Genomic DNA, 24,065 nt, shown 5'->3' with positions numbered 1-24,065 from the left:
ATAGCCCTTTCAGGGAGGGAGAGTTTCCATCGGTCCACACTCCCTTATCTGTGAGTTCAAAATCTCCCAAAGCTCTGAAAACTCAAAGTATTTTTTTAAAATATTTATTTATTTATTTATTTGGCTGCGCTGAGTCTTAGCTGTGGCACAAGGGCTCTTAGTTGTGGCATGCGTGCGGGATCTAGTTCCCTGACCAGGGATCAAACCCAGGCCCCCCGCACTGGGAGCATGGAGTCTTAACCGCTGGACCAGTGGGGAAGCCCCTCAAAGTTTTTTTTTTTTTTTTTTTGCGGTACGCGGGCCTCTCACTGTTGTGGCCTCTCCCAGTACGGAGCACAGGCTCCGGATGCTCAGGCTCAGCGGCCATAGCTCACGGGCCCAGCCACTCCGCGGCATGTGGGATCTTCCCAGACCGGGGCACGAACCCGTGTCCCCTGCATCGGCAGGTGGACTCTGAACCACTGCGCCACCAGGGAAGCCCTGAAAGTATTTTTATAACTCATTTCGGCTGCTAAACCTGACCTGAGGCTACTTACAGACCTTGTTGATCCTAGAGTGAAGAGTCATACATTTTGGTCCTGAGATGTTTGAACATGGCTGTTAGCCCCAGACCTGGCTGGAGGTGTTAACACAGTGCATGGCATAAGGACTGCATCATCTCTCTAAAGTCTGAAGAGTTCTGAATTCTAAACTACATCTGGAGCCAAACAGTTTCGATAAGGATTTATGGGAATGTATCCCTATGTTTCAGATGAGAAAATTGAGGTCCAGAGAGGTTAGTTTTTTGCCCAAAGACACACAGCTGCTAAATGATCCTGACATCCGTGTGTATCCAAGACCAGAGCATTAACTCCTTGACGTGAATTCCACTCATCGGTGGAGTTGGCTCTTCCTAGCTCTGGGTAACAGTGCCTTGGGGAGGGCTGGGGAATGGCACTGAAGTGGTAGGGGGGACACCGAGCCTTCTCAGAAGAGCAGGCTGGTACTCACTGCCACCCCAAGAAGCTCGGTTGCTCTGAGGCCTTGTTACCACCCACTGACCTGTCGGGCTCTCCAGGTGGGGCTTGTTGATGGGATGGGAGGGATGGGATGGGACAGGGTCTCTACCCAGGCGTGCGACAGGAAACCAGTGGGGGGAGAGAGGTTGGGGGAGCTGGCTGGACTGGCCTGGCAGGACCCCAGGGCCACAGGGGAAGGAATCTGGGATAGGATGGGGTCTGTGGGAGACAGTCTGTTCCATGACAGAGGATGCGGTATTGGCTGATGTGTTGCTTGTGTGGGTGGAACCCGGGGCAGACGAGGGGCTCAGGCCAGGCACAGACCGAGGCAGGAGTGGGCGGGGCAGGGTCTACGTGTTTGGATTTGGGGCAGTTCCCATTTACACTTGGTCTGTGCCAGGCCCTACGCCACACACACACACACACACACACACACACACACACACACACACACACACACACACACACACACACCGTTGTTCTTCCCATGGTGTTGTGCAGCACCAGGCACGTGGCAGGGGCTCTGGAAGGGTCTGCACAGTGAATGAATGAAGGAGGGACAATGTCACCTCCTCCGTCCTGTGCCCCGGGCCCAGCTCAGGGCTCTCTTTTGCCTGCCCCAGGCCACAGAAGAGGCTTTGCACTCAGGCCCAGCACAGCCCCTCACTGGGCAAACGCCACCCCCTTCCCGTGCCTTGGTTTCCTCCCTGTCAAATGGGATGAGAGTTGCCACCTCTCGGGCAGCGTGCAGGTCCTGTGAGCTCAGGTCGGCCAGGTGCTTACAGGAGCTGCGACAGTCCTGTGTGTGTCCCACAGGACTCTGCTGAGAGCGGCTCAGGCTGAGGTTCCCCTTGGGGCGGCCTCTTCCAAAGGGATTGAGAAATGTTCGCCCAGCTGGCTCCCAAAAGACATCCTGACCGTGGTTGCATTTATGCAGGAGGGGTTCTGGGGACCCACAGCAGCCCCAGATGTGGCCCACGTTTGGTTCCATTCAAATTTGGTTTTCTCCACGCTGAGCCACAGATCGCGTAATATCAGGGGAAGAAGAGGTCTGGGATCTTCAGGGTATTCCCGGTGGGGGCCGGATGGATCCTCAGTCAAGGTGGGCGGGGCAGCCTCTCGTAGCCCTCAGGCCGCCTCTGCCGGCTCTGCCCTCTCTCTCCTTGACCTCGTTGGAGGGAGGAGTGGGGCGGTCTCCTGGAGGGAGTGGAGTGAGGCCGGGGGAGGGACAGGAGGCCGGTCAGCCCTGGATGGAGGTCGCTGCTTTCCCAGCCCCCTGCGAGCTCGCAGACATCTGTTCCAAATCCCTGAGTCCTGTCGCTAAGCTGAGCCTTCCTGTCTGGGATGAAAGGCAGCAGCGGGGTCTGGTGGCTCCCAGCCCTCCACGGAGGCCATGGGAAGTGAGCAGGCTGGAGCCTTGTAGTGGGTGTGTGGGAGGTGGATGGTCATCGGGGATAACACAATATTCAGGGGGCCCTCACCACATGCTAGGGACCCCACTAAGTCAGCACCCCATCCCAGCACCGTTTGTTCTTTTTCTTTGGCCACGCCGTGCGGCATGTGGAATCTTAGTTCCCCGACCAGGGATTGAACCCGTGCCCCCTGCATTGGGAGCGTGGAGTCTTAACCACTGGACTGCCAGGGAAGTCCCTGTTTGTTCTTTTATAGACAGGGAAACTGAGGCTCTGAGGATGAAATCAGTGCCTAGGGTCCCACCGCAGACCGTGGGACCCTCCCCACAGTGTGCTGCATTTGGGGATGATAAACGTCCAGGTTATGCCTCAGCTTTCGGCTGGGCTCAGGGGAGTCTCCCTTCTTGCTTGTACACTTTCTTGGATTCCTCAGAACCTACTGGAAAGACCATTAAGTCCCTGAGCAGGTGAGTTCTGAGCCCCTGAGCGAGGGGAAGGTTTCAGGAGGAATAGTGAGTGGGTTCCTGCCCCCTGGCCCTCCAGCCTCAGATCCCGGCTGGGGGCTGCCCGTGTGCAGGGCCAGTTCTCCCTGCATCTGTTCAGCATCTGCTCCATCTTCATGGAGCCAGAAGAGGAGCTGGGCCCCGGGAACGATGTGGATGAAGATTTATGCTCAGGGGACACACCCGGGGTGAGCGGGCCTCTCGGAGATCTGAAGGGTGGTGGGAGTTGACAAAAGAGTGGAGGGCATTCCAGGTCAGGGGGAGCCAGGAGGCCGCTCTGTGTGTTCTTGGACCTGCACGGCCTGGATGGCCAGAGCAGAGGGGACAAGAGGACAGCGGGGCCTGGCCCAGTGGGAAGTGGACGTCAGAAGGACCTGCCGGCCCCTGTGGAGCCCGACGCCGGCTGGGTCTCCTGAGCTTTGGCTCCACTGCGTCTTCCTGTCGAGTGGGCGGCCGTGTTTGCATTGGACGAGGCCAGTGCCGGGGCGCCAAGTTCTCCTTCCTTCTCCCTGGGGGTTCTGGCTGGAATGCCGGGCCCCAGTCAGGTCAGGGGTCAAGGCAGCAGCCCTGATTAGCCCCTACCACAGAAGCAGCCCCCCATGGCCCTGGGCCCAGCTGGCCCTGGCCGCCTCGCCCCCCATCTGGGCTCAGGATGGACCCAGCAGTTGCAGGAGTGGGAAGTCCCAAAGCCCAGGAAGGATACAGGCAGCCTCCAGATGTCCCCTCCCTCACCTCCCACTCTGGCTGCACCAGCTGCCCTGCAGCAGGGCCGAGGATGGGCCGAGACTGCCTCTCTCCTCCTGGTCTTTGCCTTTGCTGTTGCATCTGCCCGGCAAAACTTCCTGTTCCCGCCTTCTCCTGGATAACCCGTATCTCATTCATAAACAAAACAGCCTAGCGCCTACTGCGTGCCAGTCCCTGTACCAAGCCCTGGGGATGCAACAGCGGACAAGCCACTATCCGCCCCACTAGGCTTTGAGGTCACCTCCTACAGGAAACCCTCAGCCCCCAGGATTGGGCGGAGAGCCTGCCTGCATGTTCTTGCAGCCCCTCACCCTTCCCCTGTCACAGTCTAGATCATGCGCGTGAGGTTTTGGTTTGTTTGTGTCCATCACTGGCTCCAGGCTACAGAGGGAATGCCTGTTTTCACAGCTGCACCCCAGCGCCCAGGGCAGGGCCCCCTGCACGGTGGTGCTGTTGGTTGGGGGGATGGATGGAATGACAGCATTTAGTCATGCATGTGCCGGGACTGTTGTAAGTGCTTTGCAGGCGTTTACTCATGAAGCCCTTTTATTGTGATGCCCATTTTGCAAATGGGGAAATGGAGTCACTGTGTTCAAGACACTTGCCCATTTCCCTGGAAGGAGGTTAGGTATGCCCAAGGCGACAGAGCTGCTAAGCAGTGGAGCGGGGATGCAAACCCCCGCACATCATGGCTACACTGTATTTCCTCCCTGGAAACAAGGAATGAGTGGATGAACGCATGAATGAATAACTCCCCAGTCTTCCAGATCCATCCCAGACTCTTAAGCTGTGGCTCCGCCCTTCCTCCTGGCCCTGCCCTGCACCTGGGCACCCCAGGGCTCCAGCCGCTTCGCCTGCCTCCCTTCCCCTGCTCTCTCTCATCTCCCCGCCAGCTGTGCCCTCTCCCCATCTCATGCCCCTGGCTTTGCCTGTTGGGATCATGGTCGACATTTGGGGCCCCACCTGCACCTCCAGCCCAGCCCCCCACCAGAGCCCTTGACCAGGTCACTCAAGCGCCCTCCTGAAAGTCGACCCTTGAATGTCGCACCTGGGCCCCAAACTTAGGGTCCAAAAGTAAAGGTGCACCGTGTAAGCCATATTCATAGCGGCATTATTCACAGTAACTGAAGAATGGAAGCAACCCAAGTGTCCGCTCATGAATGAATAAGCAAAATGTGGCATAGCCATACAATGGAATATTTTTCAGCCTTAAAAAGGAAGGAGATTCTGGGCTACCCTGGTGGCACAGTTGTTGAGAGTCCGCCTGCCAGTGCAGGGGACACGGGTTCGTGCCCCGGTCCGGGAAGATCCCACATGCCGCAGAGTGGCTGGGCCTGTGAGCCATGGCTGCTGAGCCTGCGCGTCCGGAGCCTGTGCTCCGCAGCGGGAGAGGCCACAGCAGTGAGAGGCCCGCGTACCGCCAAAAAAAAAAAAAAAAAAGGAAGGAGATTCTGACACATGCTGCTACGTGGATGAACCTTGAAGACATTATGCTCAGTGAAATAAGCCAGACACAGAAGGACAAACGCTCTATGATTCCACTCATATGAGTCCCTAAACGAGTCACATTCATAGAGACAGAAAGTAGAATGGTGGTTGCCAGGGGCTGGGGGAGGAAAGAATGGGAAGTTAGTGGGTTTTGTTTGTTTGTTTGTTTGTTTTTTGCGGTACGCGGGCCTCTCACTGTTGTGGCCTCTCCCGTTGCGGAGCACAGGCTCTGGACGCGCAGGCTCAGCGGCCACGGCTCACGGGCCCAGCCACTCCGCGGCATGTGGGATCCTCCCGGACCGGGGCACGAACCCGTGTCCCCTGCATCGGCAGACGGACTCTCAACCACTGCGCCACCAGGGAAGCCCGGGAAGTTAGTGTTTAATGGGTATGGAGTTTCAGTTTGGGAAGATGAAAACGTTCTGAAGATGGATGGTGGCCACGGTTGCACAACAGCGTGATTGTGCTTAATACCAGTGATCCATATGCTTGAAAATGATTAAGATGGTAAATTTTATGTTATATATATATTTAACATTAAAAAGTAAAGGCAGCCTTCTTCCTTCCCCCTTGTCTCTCCATGCACCAGAGCAAGGAACTCAGGAATCCGCTGCAATTCTTCCCTCCTCACCCTTTGACTTCAGCATCCGCCAGATCACTAGATCATTCTCTGGAATGTTCCTTGTCTTTGCCTTCCTCTCCATCATTCCCTCTCAGCCCCTCATCTGTTCCCTGATTGATTGCAATGGTCTTAAATGCCCTGACACCTCTCTTTGCAGACGTGTAGTTCGTACATTTCAGTCATGGCTCCATTCAGGCTGGACCTCAGAATCCTTCTTAACACAAAGCCCTAGGCAATAATCAATCAGAGGAAATCTGTTCACTCTCCCCAGGTTAGACAATAGGCTTGACAATCTTGACCCATATTTGGGAGTTAGACTCTTGGCCCAAAGTTGAGGGAACTGTTGTGGGCCTAGCTCTGATTCAGCCAGGCTCTCATGGTGTCTGGCATTGTGGTCACAGGGATTCCCCAGCTCTTCACAGGGATTCAGCGAGCCCCAAATTGCCAAGAGCTAGGGTGGGAGAGGAAGTCGAGAACAGTGGATGGCCAGATGCTAGGGCGGAGGAGCCCTGCTGTGATGCCTCCTGCAGGCTGGGAGCGGCTCTCCCCACCTGGTTCTCATGCCCACAGTGGGCAGGGCAGCCTTGCCCAGGCATTTCCGCTCAGCTCCCCACCCTGTCCCCTCCAGCCCCAGCCCCAGGCCACTGCTTCCCAGATGGCTCCAATTAAAGGGCTTTGTTTTGTTTCCATTTTCCCAAAATAAGCCTCTCCTTCGGAGCTCATTCTGCTCGGCAGTGCCGGATGTGGGCCAGCCTGCTTTTATGACCGCCCTGGTGTCATTCCTGTTGGGCTTTATGTCCCAGCTGGCTGGGGAGGACATGGCTTGGTGCTCCTGGTGCTGGCTTGGGCGACCTCTGCAGTTTTCATGGGCACTGGCACCTCCTTCCTGGGCAGCCCTTTCTCTCTGAGCATTGAATGGAGGGGTGGCTGGTTCGCCAACTTGGGGGCAGACAAGCCTGTAGTTGAGTAGAGACTCAGCTGTTTTCTACGTGACCTTGTGCGAGACCCTTTCTCCTGCCTGAACCTCGGGTTCCTTGTTAGTAAGATGTGCACGGTTATGGAACTGTTTGGGGGTCTCTGAGATAGAGTGTACATAGAGCACTTAACAAGGTGCCTGGCACATAGTAGGTGCTCACTAAATGCTGGCTGTTTTTAAACAGACTCATTCGGGGGGGTCGTGATTGGCAGAACCCTGTGACAGCCTCAGTCATGTTGTCAGGCCTGCCTGTCTCAACTTGTTCACTGGATTATAACCTCCTTGAAGGTACAAATCATGCTTCATCTGTCAAGCATTTATGGAGCACCTACTGTGTACCAGGCACTGTGCTCAGCTCTAAGGATTCACTGGCCCGTCCCAAGGAGGGCACAGACTAGTGGGAGGGATGAGCAGGTCTTTACAGAACAGGATGAAGAGGCTCAGGGCAGCTGGGGAGCAGTGAGGCACCCAAACCCACAGCTCCAGGGATGAGTAGCCATCAGGGAAGGCGGGAGAAAGGTGTTCCACGCAGGACTCAGGCTGGGGCATTTGAGCAGTCTGCTAAACCAGTGGGATGAGCAGGGATGCACGGAAGCCAGCCAGGTGAGGAGCGGAGGGAACAGCGTTCCAGGCAGAGGGAACAGCATATTGGGTGGCTGGGAGTTGAGATCCATGTGGTCCCAAGCAGTGTCACTCCACAGTTAACAGGTGAGGATGACGCTTTGGCCCAGCTTTTTTGTTGGGAGCACACCTGTCTCAATCACCCTGAAGCCTCATTGGCCCCTGGAGCTTGCAAGGGTCTGGGTTGAGGTTGCAAATTTAATTCTTGTCACTGTTTAGAAGATCTCAGGGCCAGTTCCTTCTTCGGGTTGCCTTTGGCAGAAACTTTTTCATCGCAAAGCAGGGATTAAGTTGCTTTCTTAGCCCTTCTAATTAACTCTTAACCCTTCTGTTAACTCTTTTTTTTTTTTTTTTTTTTCGCGGTACGCGGGCCTCCCATTGCGGAGCACAGGCTCCGGACACGCAGGCTCAGCGGCCATGGCTCACGGGCCTAGCCGCTCCGCGGCATGTGGGATCCTCCCAGACCGGGGCACGAACCCACGTCCCCTGCATCGGCAGGCAGGCTCTCAACCACTGCGCCACCAGGGAAGCCCCTTTCTGTTAACTCTTGTAACAGAAAGTCCCTGCCGCGCCTCTGTGATGTTCCTGCATCTTCTCTCACCTCCTGGCTTGGCAAGGAAAGGGAAAAGCCGCGATGTTTCCTAGTGTGTGATGTTGCTCATTTGCATGAAATCCCGGTGGCTGCCTTTTTCCAATCGCACTTCTAGCTGCCAGCTACCTTTTAAGTGGCTCCAAGTTCCCCTCCTGAGAGGTGTCTGGCTGCTAGATGTTTACAGAAGAATCTAGGCCTGTGGACCCACGGCGACCTCCACACAGCATCCTTTCGTGAACGCGGACCTGGGGCAAGTCCTCACCTGGTTCCGAGGTCTGACGCCTGCTCAGGACAGAAGCGGCCGCCCCAGACACTGGCTCCATTGGCAACACATGCTTTCTTTTAAGGGGCTTGGAGTGACAGTGCCAGGCTGTGCTGCAATGTAACTTTGAAAAACGTCTTAAAACAGAACATGGCAAGGCGGTTGCTTTTTAAATTTTTTTTTAATTTGTGTTTTCTCCAGTTTTTTAATTAGAACAAACTTTGTGAGAAAAAATTGGGAAAATGTAAAACACTTGAAAAGGGAAGAAAAGTCACTGGGTCCTCTGCCCTGAGGACAGTCATGCTTATGCGTTCGATGTCTTTCTTTTCTGCTTGTTCTTTAGGGATTTTTAAATATCATCTGATGATTCTAAACGTAAGGTCGTTTGTCTTTTTTTTTTTCATTCAACGTTTTCACTTTCCCATGTAATATAAACTCATTGTCAGCTGTTTCAGTGGTTTCAATCATCCTGTGAGTTTATCCCTACAATTTATTGAATCCTTATGGTTCCATTTTTTTCCCTATTATAAAAAGATTCCTTGATGAACTTCTTGATTTAGGTTCCATGCCTTGTTCGAATTCCCAGAAGTGGGATTTTTTTTTTTTTCACCAAAGGCCAGGAGTATTTTTATGGCCCTTCATGTGTGTCACCACACTGCATTCCCAAGGGGCCAATATGTATACTTTTGCCCCAGTTTTTTCTTTTATTGTGGTAAAATACACATAACATAAAATTTATTACCTTAACCATTTTTAAGTGTACAGTTCACTGGTATTAAGTATATTCACATTGTTGTATTATTGTTGTATATTCACCACCATCCACCCACAGAATTTTTTCATCTTCCTAAACTGAAACTCTGTCCCCATTAAATACTATTGCTCTCTTCCCTCACCCACCATTCTACTTTCTGTCTCTATAAATTCGACTCCTCTAGGGGCTTCATATAAGTGGAATCATATAGTATTTGTCTTTTGATGACTGACCTAATTTGCTTCACATAATGTCCTCAGGGTTCATCCATGTTGTAGCATGTGTCAGAATTTCCTTCCTTTTTAAGGCTGAATACTATTTCGCTGGGTGGATGGACCACATTTTGTTTTTTAATTAATTTATTTATTTTTGACTGCGTTGGGTCTTCGTTGCTGTGTGCAGGCTTTCTTTAGTTGTGGCACAAAGGCTCAGTAGTTGTGGTTCGCGGGCTCTAGAGCGCAAGCTCAGTAGTTGTGGCACACGGGCTTAGCTGCTCCACGGCATGTGGGATCTTCCTGGACCAGGGCTCGAACCCGTGTCCTCTGCATTGGCAGGCGGATTCCTAACCACTGCACCGCCAGGGAAGTCCCTGGACCACATTTTGTTTATTTGTCATCTGTTGATGGACACATGGGTTGCTTCTACATCTTGGCTATTGTGTGTAATGCTGCTATGAACATGTGTGTCCAAATATTTCTTCAAGACCCTGCTTTCAATACTCTGGGGTCTATACTCAGTAGTGGAATTGCTGGATCATATGGTAAGTCTATTTTTAATTTTTTGTGGAACCGCCAAACTGTTTTCCAAAGCAAATGCACCGTTTTACACTCCTACTAATGGTGAACAAGGGTTCCAACTTTTCCACATCCTCACCAATGCTTGTTATTGTTTTCTGGTTTTTTAAAATATTTTTATTTATTTAATTTATTTATTTTGGCTGTGCCGCGTCTTAGTTGCGGCATGCATGTGGGATCTAGTTCCTCAACCACGGATTGAACCCGGGCCCCCTGCATTGGGAGCATGGAGTCTTAACCACTGGACCACCAAGGAAGTCCCTGTTATCTGTTTTTTAAAAAAATAACAGCCATCCTAATGGATGTGAGAACCAATTTTTAAAAATATATGTAACAGCTTTATGGAGATATAATTTACAATTCACCCAATTCAAGCACACAATTCAGTGCTTTTTAGTATTATTCATAGAGTTGTATACCCATCACCACAATCCATTTTTGAACATTTTTATCACCTCCAAAGAAACTCTGTGCCCGTTAGCGGTCACCTCCCCCTGCCAAGTATTCACCTAACACCCCAGGCCCTGAAAACCACTAATCTACTTTCTGTTTTTCTGGATTTGCCTATTCAGGACATTTAATATAGGTGAAATCATACATTATATAGTCTTTGGGATTAGCTTTTATTTATCACAGTATTTTCAAGGTTCATCCACATTGTAGCATGTGTCAGTACTTTATTCCTTTTTCTTGCCAAGTAATATTCCTTTGTATGATATACCACATTTTATTTATTCATTTATCTGTTGACGAACATTTGAGTTGTTTCCATTCTTTGGATTTTATGAGTACTGCTGCTCTGAACATTGGTGTACAAGTTTTTGTGAGGACATATGTTTTCATTTCGCTTGGGTACACGCCTAGGAGTGAGATTGCTGAGTCATGTGGTAACTCTATGTTTAACATTTTGAGAAACCACCAGACTGCTTTCCAAAGCAACTGCACCATTTTACATCTTCACCAGCTGTGTACGAGGCTTCTGATTTCTCCACCTCCTTGCCAACACTTATTTTTGTCTGTCTCTTTTATTATATCCATCTTAAGGGAGTGAGGTGGTATCTCATTGTGGTTTTGGTCTGGCTAATGATGTTGGGCATCTTCTCATGTGCTCATTGACCATTGATATATCTTTTTTGGAGAAATGCCTATGTAGATCCTTCTTTCTGTTTTCCATTTTTAAATTGGGTTATCTGTGTGTTTTTTTTTGTTTTGTTTTGTTTTTTTTGGCTGTGCTGCACAGCTTGTGAGATCTTAGTTCCCCGACCAGGGATTGAACCTGTGCCCCCTGCAGTGAAAGCAAGGAGTCTTAACCACTGGACCTCCAGGGAATTCCCGGGTTATCTGTCTTCTTATTTTTGAGTTGTAAGAATTCTTTAAATAGTCTAGATAAATCCCTTAACAGATATAATGCTTTGCAAATATTTTCTCCTATTCTGTGGGTTGGCTTTTCATTTTTCTCAGTGGTGTCTTTAGAAGCACAAACTTTTTGATTTTGATGAAGTTCAATTCATCTGTTTTTTTCCTTTGTCAGTTGTGCTTTTGGAGTCACATCTAAGAAGGCTTTGCCTAACCCAGGTCATGAAGACTTACTCCTATATTTTCTTCTAAGAGTTTTATAGATTTAGCTCTCACTTTGGGCCAAGATGTTTAAACAGAGGATTGAAGTGACTTCTCCTCAGTGCATAAGGAAGACTGTGGACAGTGACAGAGGTGGCAGCAACGGGAAAGGCCTCCTGGGGTATCTGGGACCCGGGCAGAACAGCCAGAGGGAAGAAAGCAGATGTGGGAAGGGGGTGTAGAGAAGTTCTGTGCTGCTCTGGGGAATGGGAGGGCTCCCTCTGTCGGCCATTCATTCGTTCATTAGTCCATCGGTTTTTCTGTTCTTAGGCATTGCTTGCTGACACCTGTCGGGGCAGATGAGGATGTAGGCGGCTGTCCTCCCCACCCGCCCTGCTCCCCAGCCACATGTCCCTTCCCATCCCGGCCTCCCAGCTCTGAGTAGCTGTGGTGGATCTGGAGCCATTGTGAGCGCTCCTGCGGCATAAAGGTGGCAGCTGGGCAGAGAGGAGGGCAGGGTGGGGCCTGAAGATCCCACATCTTGATGTCAGCGGGGTGGGGGAGGGGAGCAGGACTAAAGCCGATGGAGAGGCCACTGGGAGAGGAGGGATTGAGCAGAGGGGGCCGAGGAGGGGACCCAGGGTGGGCTGGAAGGAGCAGCCCAGGAGCAAGACCCAGGAGGCAGGGCCAGGAGTGTGGGCTGCACGGAGGCCTGGGGAGGGGGCTTCCAAGTAACAGGGACGATCCATGGCCCAGGAAGTAAGGCAAGGCGTGGTCCCCTGGCTGTGACCACAAGGGATTCTTAGTGAGGAGGCTTTGCAAGAGCAGTTTCTATTGAGTGGCCCAGAGAAGCTGAATTGCAGTGGACTGAGGGTTAAATTGGGAGATGAGACCATGGGGCCAACAGATACAGACTTCTCTTAAGAACTTTGGATCAAACAGAAGTTAGATGGAAGCAGGAGAAAGAGAGGGGTTCAGGGGGGATTGTGTTAGGATTGGGGGGGGGTTGAAACAGGCATGTCTCCAGACTCCAGGGGTCTAAAATCACTGGGAGGGAATGAGACCAAAAGGCACAGGTGGAAGGTTTGGTTTTGTTGGAGTGTAGTAAAAGAAATGACTTTCTAATGGTAGAGCAGGCTTCTTCAGGATGTGGCAACATCCCATTGCTGGAGATAGTTGAGCAAAAAGAGATGGCTGCCTGTCAGGGGTGTTACACTGCAGATTCCTGTGCAGGGAGACAAACGGGCCTAGTTAAGGGATGGCAGGTACTTGGGAAGCATGCCAGCATTGTCCCCTCCTGTGTCCTTGACAGGCATCACTAATTAATCATGGCACACCCAGCACGGTGCTCCAGGCAGCCTCTAACGATCCATCCAAGATAGTATACGCAGCACAGCCGTTCTGCTCCCCCTGGACCAGGATTCTGACGTTCCCTTCCCTTCTGTAAAATGGGTCCACGTCTTCCCACTGCAGGGAAAGCTTACGAGATCACCTACGTGCGGCTGAAGTTCCATACCAGCCGCCCTGAGAGCTTCGCCATCTACAAGCGCACCCAGGCCGGCGGTCCCTGGGAGCCTTACCAGTACTACAGCGCCTCCTGCCAGATGACCTATGGCAAGCCCGAGGGCCAGTACCTGCGCCCCGGCGAGGACGAGCGCGTGGCCTTGTGCACCTCCGAGTTCAGCGACATCTCCCCGCTGAGCGGGGGCAACGTGGCCTTCTCCACCCTGGAGGGCCGGCCCAGTGCCTACAACTTTGAGGAGAGCCCCGTGTTGCAGGTCAGAGAAGAGTGGGGCTGGGTGGGGGCAGGGTTGGGGCAGGGGCTGGGCTGGACACTCGGGTCCAGGGGACCACAGGGAAGTCTAAAAGGGCAGGACAACACAGGGGACTGTGAGAGCTCCCATGGTTTTCAGATTGTATCTGAATCTTTTGTGGATGACTGATAATGAAATAGATGGAAGAGGGTGCCCTGTGACAGCCACCAACTCATCTGACCCCTTCCTTAGGCAGGTGTGGAAACTGAGGCCCGGAGTGGGGAAAGGACTTCCCAAGGGCACATGTGGGTTGGTGGAAGGGCCCGGCACAGACCCTGAGGGTCCTGACTCCTGGCTGGAGCTTCTGCTAGAACTCCCGGCTGGGAGCTCCACTTCCTCCCTCTGTGATGGATGGCGTTGCCTGCCCTGTGTGTCTCCAAGGGCTGTGACAGGGCTAAAAGGGAAAACACGAAAAGAACGTGAGTTTGGAGTCATAGAGTCCTGGGATCTGTGCTGTCAGGCAGAGCTATCCAACAGAACTTCCTGCAGTGACAGAAATGATCCCTAGCAGCACCCTCTGGTATGGTAGCCACAAGCCACGTGTGTGTCTATAGAACACATGAAATGTGACTAGCACGACTGAGGAATTGAATTTTCATTTTTATTTCATTTTAATGAGGTTTAAATAGCCACATGGGGCCAGCAGCTGCCACGTTGGACAGCCAACTATAAAGTGACCAGCACAGTGCGTGTCCTAGAAGAGATGGCACAGTGCGTGTCCTAGAAGAGATGCTCATTCACGCTTTGAAGATGAGTTCGTGGTAGCTCACCCGTCTCATCCTCGTGGCAGAGAGCATGGCAGGCTTGTGGCTGTGTGCATCCATACAGGGCCCCCATCCTGCCCACCTGGGTCTACTCAGCTTTGTGGCCCTACCCGTATAAGCACCCACGCACGTCCACATTTCTGTGCCTCAGTGACGGTTCATCTGTGGATGTGGTGGTCTGTTTGATGTTTCGGGGCATTGGACGGCCCTCTAGCCCACTTCCCTGCGTTCCGACAGACCTCTGCTGAGAAAAACTGCTATCTTCTTCCCTTGACATGTTCAGAGCATTTCCTTTGCCTGTCTGGGATAATGAGGGGGCTGGGATTAGAATCCCGTTTGTTTCTGGAGGGGACACTGAGGCCCAGAAAGAGGTTGTGCCCCACCCAGGCTGTCGAGAACAAGAAAACACGGTGTCAGCTGGCTTGAGGTCCCCAAGACCACCCTCAGCTTCAGTGATTCACTGAAGGGACTCACAGAACTCAGAAAAGCCGCTGTACTCATGGTGACGATTTATTACAGTGAAAGTATACAGACTGAAACCAGCAAAGGGAACAGGCACACGGGACAGGTCCAGGCGAGACCAGGCATGGGGCTTCTGGGCGTCCTCTCCTAGTGGAGTTGTGGGGACAGTGCTGATTTCTCCCAGCAACGGCATGTGACAAGGACATTGCCAACCAGGGAAGCTCACCCGTGCCTTGGAGTCCAGGGTTTTTATTGGGGGTCAGCCACATGCACATGGCGGACTGCCCATGGCTGACCTTGACCTCCAGCCCCTCCAGAGAGCAGGCTGATTCTGTGTGGCCCAAGCCCTCCCCATAAGTCACATTGTCAGCATGGACCATCTGGGGTGGCCCAGGGCCCCAGGTGGACAAAGTTCCTCTTTTCAAGCAGGACATTCTGAGGGCTTGCAGGTGACCCCCCAAGAGTGGGGGGCAAAGGTCAGAACTCTCCCAAGCAAGGTTAATCCTTTCTGGCATAAAGTCTCATCTCCAGATGCCCAGGCCCTGCTTATCCCATTAAAAACATTCACTTGTGATCATCATGTGATCCTGTTGAAAATGACAATTTCTTCTCCACGGGGCTCCAAGCTCTGTAGACTAGAAAACATCGGCCAAGGTCATCTGAAGACAAGCACAAGGGCTGGGCACCTGCTCTGCCTGCATCTGTGCTCTCTTGACAGAGGGGCCCCCTGACTTGTTGCCCCTTATGTCCTGGATGCTGTCCCTAACGGAAAAACAGCCTTTTCAGAAATGAGACCCCTGCAGCCCCCAGGCAGAAGAAGGACAGAGAAGGTCAGAGAAGGACCAAAAAAGCCAAGCCGCCCTCCCCTCCTCTCCCCTCTGGGCACCCCCAGCGTGGCGCTTCCTCTGAGGACGTGGAGCATTTGGGGTGTGGGGTAACGAAGGATGTGCCCCTGCGGCTGCTGTGTCTTGGGTCCCTCTGTCCTCCGTGGGGGCCCAGGACCTTGGGGAGAAGGCTGACCCTCCATGGGGTGCTTGGAGACGAAGCTCCTGCCTGCCGTTTCTTGTTAACACTGCATTCTTGCTCCCACATCTGTCCAGAGTCAACCCGAGAGCCCACTTGTAGTTTTAGCTGAGCCACTGCAAGTTGCACAAGGTCCTTGCCCCTGTGTATTGGGGCTCCAGTTTTCCCCCAAAGTTACCTCTAAGGCATCAGGGAGTGACCCGTACAATTTGGGCTAAGGGAACAAATTCCCCTTCTCTCTCCCAGCTCCCTTCCTGGTGTCTCAGGGAGATTTTGATGCTGTTCCTATCACCATTGTCTTCAAGACTGATGGAGCAGGTCATAGGCTGCAAAGCAGATGCAGGAACCCAAAGAGGGGTCACTGCAGGCCGAGACCTTGGGCAGGTCCTTGCCCTCTGGACTCCATTAGTATGATGAGGGCGTTGAGTAGATGCAGGAAGGCAGGCTACCTAGTAGCGAAAGCTGGGACCCTGGGGTCAGATAGACCCGAATCCCAGCTCTGCGTGCCCCAGCCGTGCAACTAGGAAGCAGAGCACTTACCCTCGCTGATCCTCAGTCTTCTCATCTGTAAAACATGGGTAAGAATAACACCTCCCTGTGGGGTTATTGTGAGGACCTGAACCGTAACCACACAATAAGCGTCAGCGACTGCACCTTCCAGCTTGGACCTCAGCTGGTTTGGGATCTCTAGGGGCACTTTTTCTGGAGAAAGAAAAGACTCTTAGACCATCAGTTGTGCTCTGCTGGGTTCCCACCCCGGGCCTTAGCCCCGTGCTCCTCAGCTGCTTCAGGGACCAACCAGCAGCATCAGTACCCCCTGGGCACGTGTGGAAATACAGAGTCTCAGGCCCCACCTCGGATCAGAAGCTGCATTTTAACCTGAGCCCTGAATGCACACTGACATTTGGGAAGTGATTCAGGGAGTGACTCCCCGGAGGTTTACAAACTCAGCTGAGTGCTGAGGTCCCCTCTGAAGCTTTCTGGTTCTGGACCCCTCCCTGGCTGAAGCATCCTCAGGCAGAGGCCCTGGGCCCCAGGCCACGGGCTCGAGAGTTGCTGAGCCCAAGGGGATCGGAGAGACCCGCTGGCCTGAGTCATGCTGGGGTGAGAAGTCAGACTTTGCCAGTTCATTTTCTGTCCTGATGAGCCTGATTGCTAAACCAGCAGCTGCTGGGCTGAATTAAAATGCTGATTAACATTCAGCTGGGGCTACCTCTGATTATAACAGCAGGCAGATGAAAATGTCAGCTTTCACGTGGGCTCTCCCCCACTTCACCACCAGCTCTTCCAGGGGGAAGCCTCTCATTCCGCCACCAGCAAGTATTTATCGAGTGCCTGCTGTGTGCCAGGCAGAGCCCGGGCTGGGGATGCAGCGAGAACCAGGGGCCCTGAGTCCTTGTCCTCTTGGGGCTATGTTCTGGTGGAACAGATGTCACCTGGGGCAGGTGCCTTGTCTGTGGGAGCCTGATCCTTAGAACGTGAGAAGCCTATAAACCCAGGACCCACCCCACGTCAGGGCACTGGGATGCACCTTCCCTCAGCTGCCCTGTAGAACGGGGGTGCAGTCCCGCTGAGGAGTCAGGTAACCTGCGTGACACGGTTTTAGATGGGCTGCTCCAGCACCTCGACCACGTGCCCCGCTGCTGACATTGGCCATCCTCCTCCAGCACCCTCCTGGAGCCGACATTATTCCTGGTCCTATTTCACAGATGGAGAAATGGAGGCTCTGAGACACTGAGCAAATTCCCCAAAGTTGCACAGTTAGGAAGGGGCCAGGCATCCAGGTTGGTGTGACCCAAAAGCACGGGCTCCTTATTTCTGCAGTGTTCTCGGAATTTGTCTGTGTTTGGCCTGTCCCTGTGTCCCAGAAGATGCCCCGGGGAGCCGGCAGACACTCAGGAACCTGCTGATGGCGCCCTTTCCCTTCCACCTTGTCCCCCAGGACTGGGTCACCAGCACCGAGCTCCTCATCTCCCTAGACCGGCTCAACACGTTTGGGGATGACATCTTCAAGGACCCCAAGGTGCTGCGGTCCTACTACTACGCCGTGTCGGACTTCTCTGTGGGCGGCAGGTAGGCGGGAAGCAGCGCAGCGGCCGGGACGCTGGACGGGGTGGCTGCCACGTGGGCTCACCCGGTGGCTACCGTGGAGGGTAAAGAAACCACTTCTGGTGCTCCAGGGGGGAAAAGAGAAGGAGCCTGGTTCCCGGGCCCGGCGGTCGAGGCCTTTGTGACCCGCCTGCTTCCCGCCTCCCAGCCCCGCTCCTGCTGCTTTTCCCATGTCAGCTGTGTTTCCGCTGCCGTCAGCGGGACACACCAGCCCTTTGCACCTGTGGTTCCCTCTGCCTGGTGGTCCGTCCCCTTTTCTTTCTTCCTTCCTTTTTTTTTTTTTTTTTTTTTGCATCTGACAGTACATTCATTCCCGCCACATGTGCACCGTCTAACACGTAGAACCTGCTTAAATTTCCAGTCGGACCACCATTCTGTGGGATGTGGGCCCCAAACGAAGCTGGTTAACAGTGGCCATAGGCAGGCGCGGGACCCCAGGCTTTCAAAGCTTCTTTCATCAGCACTCCTGAGCTTATAACTGATGGAGCCCCTCAACCCCATTCTTCCTCAAATCTTCCGGTAAACTTGGGTAGAGTAGGGCTTCCTGGGGACCCAAGCATGTTTTCGTTTTTTTTTCTTTTTTTTGCGGTACGCGGGCTTCTCACTGCTGTGGCCTCTCCCGTTGTGGAGCACAGGCTCCGGACGCGCAGGCTCAGCGGCCATGGCTCACGGGCCCAGCCGCCCCGCGGCATGTGGGATCTTCCCGGACCGGGGCACGAACCCACATCCCCTGCATCGGCAGGCGGACTCTCAACCACTGCGCCACCAGGGAAGCCCCCAAGCATGTTTAATAAGGCTTTGAGGCATCTCCAAACAGTACGAACGGTTCAGGCCACTCCAAAGCCCCACGGCCAGTGACCCAGAAAGGTCACCGAGGAAGGAGGCACCGCACTTCTGCCCCCTTCTCATGTGAGGAGCGTCGGGCTGTCCCGTCGGGACCCCTGGCCCTGGCCTACAGACTCCTCCAGCTTCGATCAGTGCACATTGTAGTTTAAGCATCTCGCCTCTCCAAGAAGCAGGGGCCATCCTGTGTACACGTGGCCACCTGGTACTGGGCCCTCCAGGCACAAATGACGTCTTCAATGTAAACGCTCCCTCATCAGGCTTCTTCTTGGAAAGGAGAGAGGAGACAGATGTGTTCCCGCCCCAGGCAGACAGTAACCAGCTCAGTCCCTGGTAATCATGTCGCATGCCCCAGATTAACAAGCATAGGAAGCCAGGGCAGGGTGTGCTGGCGGTCAGGGAGACCACCCTGCAGATGGGGACCCTGCGGGAGGTCAGGGGGACCACCCTGCAGATGGGGACCCGGCGAGGCTGGAGATGTGAGGGCAAGCATCCCAGGTGGAAGAGCCAGCATGTCCGAGACCCAGGCTTGAGGAATGAGGTAACAGCTGTGCAGCTGGAACGGGGTGTGGAGACGGCCGGAAGATTGTCGGGGCCATGGACCAAGTTTATGCAGTCAGTGGGAAGCTGCTGAGGATTTGGCCAGGGTAGTGACAGGGTCGGATTTCTAAGACACCCCAAGCCCTGACATCGCAAGGGGGCAGATAAGAGGAGAGAGAAGAAGCTGGTTGGGCAGAGATGGTGGTAGGATGGGAGAGGTGTGGATCCGAAAGCTATTTAGGGTGGGAAGTCAGCTGCACGTGGGAGTGGTGGCCCATGGGGGTAGGGGGCAAGGGGCTTCCAAAATTCAAGGATGTTTAGGTGGCGTTCGGAGAGGTGAAGATGTCTGCGAAGGGAGCACGGGCGCAACTGCCTACACGCAGGGTGTCTGCACCCTCTGGAGGCTGGCGCTCGGGAGTGAAGGGGAAATGGGGGGCGTCTGTGAGGGCCCCTCTGCTGCTTCTCCTCCCCAGCCACTCCCACACTTGATTCAGGTCAAACGGCCCGGGAGCAGGGCCTCTCCAAGGATGGTGGGTGGCGCTGAGCTGCAGCGTCTGCCATCAGGGGGCTTCGGGACAGGGAACATCTGGGCCCCAGCTGCCAGAGCCGAACCACCCTCAGGCCAGCAGCTGGCTGGGGGGCAGTGGCCCGGCAGCCTGTGTCCCTCAATGGCCTGTAGGAATTTCACTCTTTCCCTTGGGATCAGAGGGCTTCGTGGAGGAGGGAGTGTTTGCAACATCCCCTTGGGGCCGTGGGTGGTCCCTTGCCCCAAGACGGGTGACCACTGTCTCCCAAGACTGCCTGGTGCCCGCCTCACCCCTGCCAGAAGTTCTGGGCATTCCCTGCCTACCCTGAGCTGCCAGGGAGGCCTGGCGAGGAAACAGTGCCCTTCCCAAGCCCTGTGTCCCCAGTACCATGGGTACCAGCAGTGGTCAGAGGTTCTTCAACATCCACTTAGGACAGAGCATGGAACATAGCTTATGGGGAGACACCAGGTGGCCGTAGAGGGGCGTCTAGGAGCTCGGGGTCTGCGTGGAGTAGGAGAGAACGGGGTGCAGATTCTAGCTCTGCCATGTAGCATTCGTCACTTCATGGTCTGAGCCTCAGTTTCCTCATCTCTGAAACGTGGTTAGTTATGGTCCTCGTGCTGCAGTGGTGAAACTCCAGAGGGAGGATGTGAGCTGATTGCTGTGTCGGGGGCTGCTACAGAGGAAGGCTGGGAGCTAGGAGCCACGGCCATCCTCTGCGTGCCTCAGTCTGGCCACCCGGGATGGGGGCAATGACCCCACCAGGTCAGGCTCAGCCAAGCATGCTGTGTGGCCCCCTGAGCACCTTTGTTCCTACCTGATTCCGCCTGTCTGACTCTGCGGGAGCGGGGGCGGGGCAGGCCCAGGGCTGCCCTCCAAGGCACAGGCTCACTGGGGTCTTGAGATGAGTTGGGGGCTGTCCCGTGTAAGGCACCATCTCCTTCTCATCCCTTTAGACACGAAGGAGGAGGGGGCGTGAGGCGCCTCCCTGGCTGCCTCCACCTCCCACCCCCTGCCCTGAGAGCTGGCCCACCCAGATGACTTCTTCCTGGGTCCCCCTCGGCCCCTGGCTGTGGTGCCTTCAGTGGCAACATCGAGAACGTCACCATCACTAACTGGTGGCCTCGGGCGGCCTCTCTGTGTCTCGGGTCCTCCGTCTGTTAAATGGGGATCATAGTGGGCTTGTGAAGATGTGATGGGTTTACACACGTACAGAGCTCAGAACAGCCCAGCGTGGTCGGTTCCGTTCCTGTTGCCCTGGGCACACAGTAGGAGTTCAGTAAAGCTCCATAGCCGAGCAGTAAATCAGGGGCTCACCCGAAGGCAGGGGCTACCTGGTGATGAACCCCTTCTCCGCCGGCACCTCCCCCAGCTTCCGGACACCCCCCACCCCCGTGTTCTTTTCCCAGGTGCAAGTGCAACGGGCACGCCAGCGAGTGTGGCCCCAACGAGGAGGGCCGGCTGGTCTGCCGATGCCAGCACAACACCGTGGGCACGGACTGCGAGCGCTGCCTGCCGTTCTTCCGGGACCGCCCGTGGGCCCGGGGCACAGCCGAGGAGGCCAGCGAGTGTCTGCGTGAGTGTCCTGGGACTTCGGTGGCCGGGGGTGCAGGCCAGGAGACACACTCCCCATCCCTGGCAGCGGGGCTGCTCCTGGGGGGGCCTGGCCGCAGCTTGGGGCTCTAAACCCTGTGCAGGTATGAGGAGGAGCTGAGGGGGTGCTGGAGGGGGCACGTGATCCTCCGTCCTCACCCCCCAGGGCAACCCCTCAGACCCGGTCTCCCCAGGTAGAGGCATGCGTGGCAGGAGGGCTGAGAACGACCCCCAGCTTGTTCCTTTGTGTCAACTGCTCCAACCACAGCCGCCGATCAAAGCCAGGCCACCCCAGGTCCTGGGGGTGCTGACCTGCCCACCCAGCCTCTCCTGCAGGCTCCCAGGCAGCCCTTCGCTGCCCCAGCCCCCATGCAATGTGGCTGGCACTGCCTGACCTCACAGACACACTGGAGAGGATGTTGCCATCATACTTTTTCCAGGGACGGGGGCCGCGCATGGGGTGGGGGGCTCCTCCCAGCCTGGCATGCCCCTCCAGCTTCCCTCTGTCCCCAAGCCCTGCCCTCTGACAGTCATCTGGCTTGCTCCGGGCTCCCATGTGTGGCTGGTCGTCACTGGGCACCAGACTCCACCTAGCTCTGCTGCTGGCAGGAGGCATGTCTTCATGTGAAGGCACTCCTGACGGCTCAGCCTCTGGACCCACTGTGCTCCTGGGTTTGGGCTGCTGGCATGTAGAGCTGGGGTGGGGAGAGGACGGCTTGTTCCATGGAACAGGGTGCTGTCTGCAGGAGCTTCCCGGGGCCACTGAGGCCCTAATGAGTTCCTGCTGCCCTTGCTGGCCTGCCTCCACCAGGAAGTCCTCTCGGGGCCAAGGAAGCTGGCTGGCTCACCCGTTCTGAGTCTGGGGCTCTCTCCATGGCGGGGACACAAAAGGCCAGATTGCTTCTCCCATCAGGTCCTCACCCCTGAGGTCACATCTCTGTCCTCCCAGCCTGGAACCTGCGTCTCGTGCCTGACCCCTCACGCTCCCCAGTCCAGGCAGCCCCTGAGCCGCCTTCACATCCCCCCAACCCATCTGACTGTGTCCTTCTACACAGTCGACACTGTGGTCCGGCCGGTCACCCCTCCTCTGAGCATCTGAAGCCCCCACCTCCCTGCTCTCCCAGCCCCCATACCCCGCCTGCCGCCCAGCTGAAGGCACTTTGAAGTGCAGATGTGATTATATTCATCCACGGAGCCCCTTGCTCCAAGGTGAAGTCCACTGACCACGGCTGGCTGCCCAGCCTCCCTGGATCAAGCCCTGGCTGACCTCTTGACCTCATAACTGCCCCTGCGCCCCTCCCTGTCCCGTCACAGCGCACAACGTCCCCACCCTCTGCCCTGCCTGTCACATGACATGCCACCCTCCCACGCCACGCTGGGTGAACCTTGCTTCTCTGCCTGTGCCTCAACTGTCCTCTCACCTCCTGCCTGGGACTCTCCCTTCCCTCTCCTCCCCTCCTCTGCCTGGACACTTCCTTCCTGCTCACCCTTCAGGTCCCACTTAGCTGTGACTTCCTCCAGGAAGGCAGCTGTAGGGCCCTCCTTTCACCTCCCGGAGCCTCCCTGCTTCTCCCATCACAACCCTTCACCTGCAGGATTTTCACCTGCTTGCTGCATCTGACCTCCATCAAACAGTGGGACCATGTGTGTGGGCACTGGTCCGGACCATGTGTGCGGGCACTGGGTCACACCATGCTGGGCTCACCATGGGAGCCAAGACGGAGCCGATCTTTGGTACATACTTTTTTTTTTTTTTTAACATGAATGTACTTTATTTATTTATTTATTTTTAGCTGCATTGGGTCTTCATTGCTGCGCGAGGGCTTCTCATTGCGGTGGCTCCTCTTGTGGAGCACGGGCTCTAGGCGTGCGGGCTTCTGTAGTTGTGGCACGTGGGCTCAGCAGTTGTGGCTCACGAGCTCTAGAGCGCAGGCTCAGTAGTTGTGGCGCACGGGCTTAGTTGCTCCACGGCATATGCGAACTTCCCGGACCAGGGCTCGAACCCATGTCCCCTGCATTGGTAGGTGGATTCTTAACCACTGTGCCACCAGGGAAGTCCCTTTGGTACATACTTTTTAAAAATGTAGGAAGAGTAAGCTGGGACAAAGTGAGAGAGTGGCATGAACTAATATATACTACTGAATGTAAAATAGCTAGCTAGCGGGAAGCAGCCGCGTAGCACAGGGAGATCAGCTTGGTGCTTTGTGACCACCTAGAGGGGTAGGATAGGGAGGGTGGGAGGGAGACGCAAGAGGGTGGAGATACGGGGATGTATGTATATGTATAACTGATTCGCTTTGTTATAAAGCAGAAACTAACACACCATTGTAAAGCAATTATACTCCAATAAAGATGTTTTTTAAAAAATGTATTTATGAGTGAATGAAAGGTGACTTGTATTTTCCATGCTTCTGAGTGACCTCATGGTCACTGGGGATCAGATTCACATACTCTTATGGCTCAGAGGATCCACAGGAGATCTTGGAGGGAGCCACGCTGCCACTCGAGAAGGTAGCCAGTCTGTGATCCATGACCAGGTGACTCTACGTCCTGGCTTGCCTGGGAGGGTCCTGTGTGGGGGTATATTTATTAATGGTGCCCCCTTTGTTCTCGAGAGTGTCCTGTTTTGGAAGATCAATTGACTGGTCTCCAGATCCTTGATCAAGCCAGGCCTGAACTCCATCCTTGCCCTTCCTCCAGCTGCCTGCTCACTTACCACAAGGAAGCAGATTGGCCCATACTCCCCTCCTACCATGTGCCACGGCCTCTCTCCCACACCCTCCCCCACCTCCTGCCCACAGCTTGCAACTGCAGCGGCCGCTCTGAGGAGTGCACGTTTGACCGGGAGCTCTTCCGCAGCTCGGGCCATGGTGGGCGTTGCCTCCGCTGCCGTGACCACACAGCCGGGCCGCACTGTGAGCGCTGCCGGGAGAACTTCTATCGCTGGAAGCCACAGATGCCGTGCCAGCCCTGTGACTGCCACCCAGCAGGTGAGTGGGCCGCACTGCCCCGGCCCCCACCCTCGCCCGCCGCCATGGGCGCCTGCTGCCCTGGGCCCTTCCTCCCC

At 54.8% G+C, this 24,065-nt stretch overlaps 1 protein-coding gene across 1 annotated transcript in view; it reads left to right on the top strand.

Moving 5' to 3' along the window:
• Positions 1-24,065, top strand: part of LAMC3 (laminin subunit gamma 3) — a gene marked incomplete at its 5' end in the record, with an annotated part of 70,534 nt that overhangs the window by 1,051 nt on the left and 45,418 nt on the right. Inside the window, 4 exons of the mRNA XM_082627809.1 lie at positions 12,797-13,101; positions 17,329-17,459; positions 20,815-20,981; positions 23,800-23,988. Coding sequence (XP_082483935.1) covers positions 12,797-13,101; positions 17,329-17,459; positions 20,815-20,981; positions 23,800-23,988 — 792 coding nt within the window. The remainder of the gene's footprint in view (positions 1-12,796; positions 13,102-17,328; positions 17,460-20,814; positions 20,982-23,799; positions 23,989-24,065) is intronic.

Source organism: Mesoplodon mirus (assembly GCF_964341445.2).
Source record: "Mesoplodon mirus genome assembly, chromosome: 1".
Classification (NCBI taxonomy): Eukaryota; Metazoa; Chordata; class Mammalia; order Artiodactyla; family Ziphiidae; genus Mesoplodon; species Mesoplodon mirus.
Note: the sequence above shows the minus strand (reverse complement) of the source record. Positions and strands in the feature narration are given on the sequence as shown.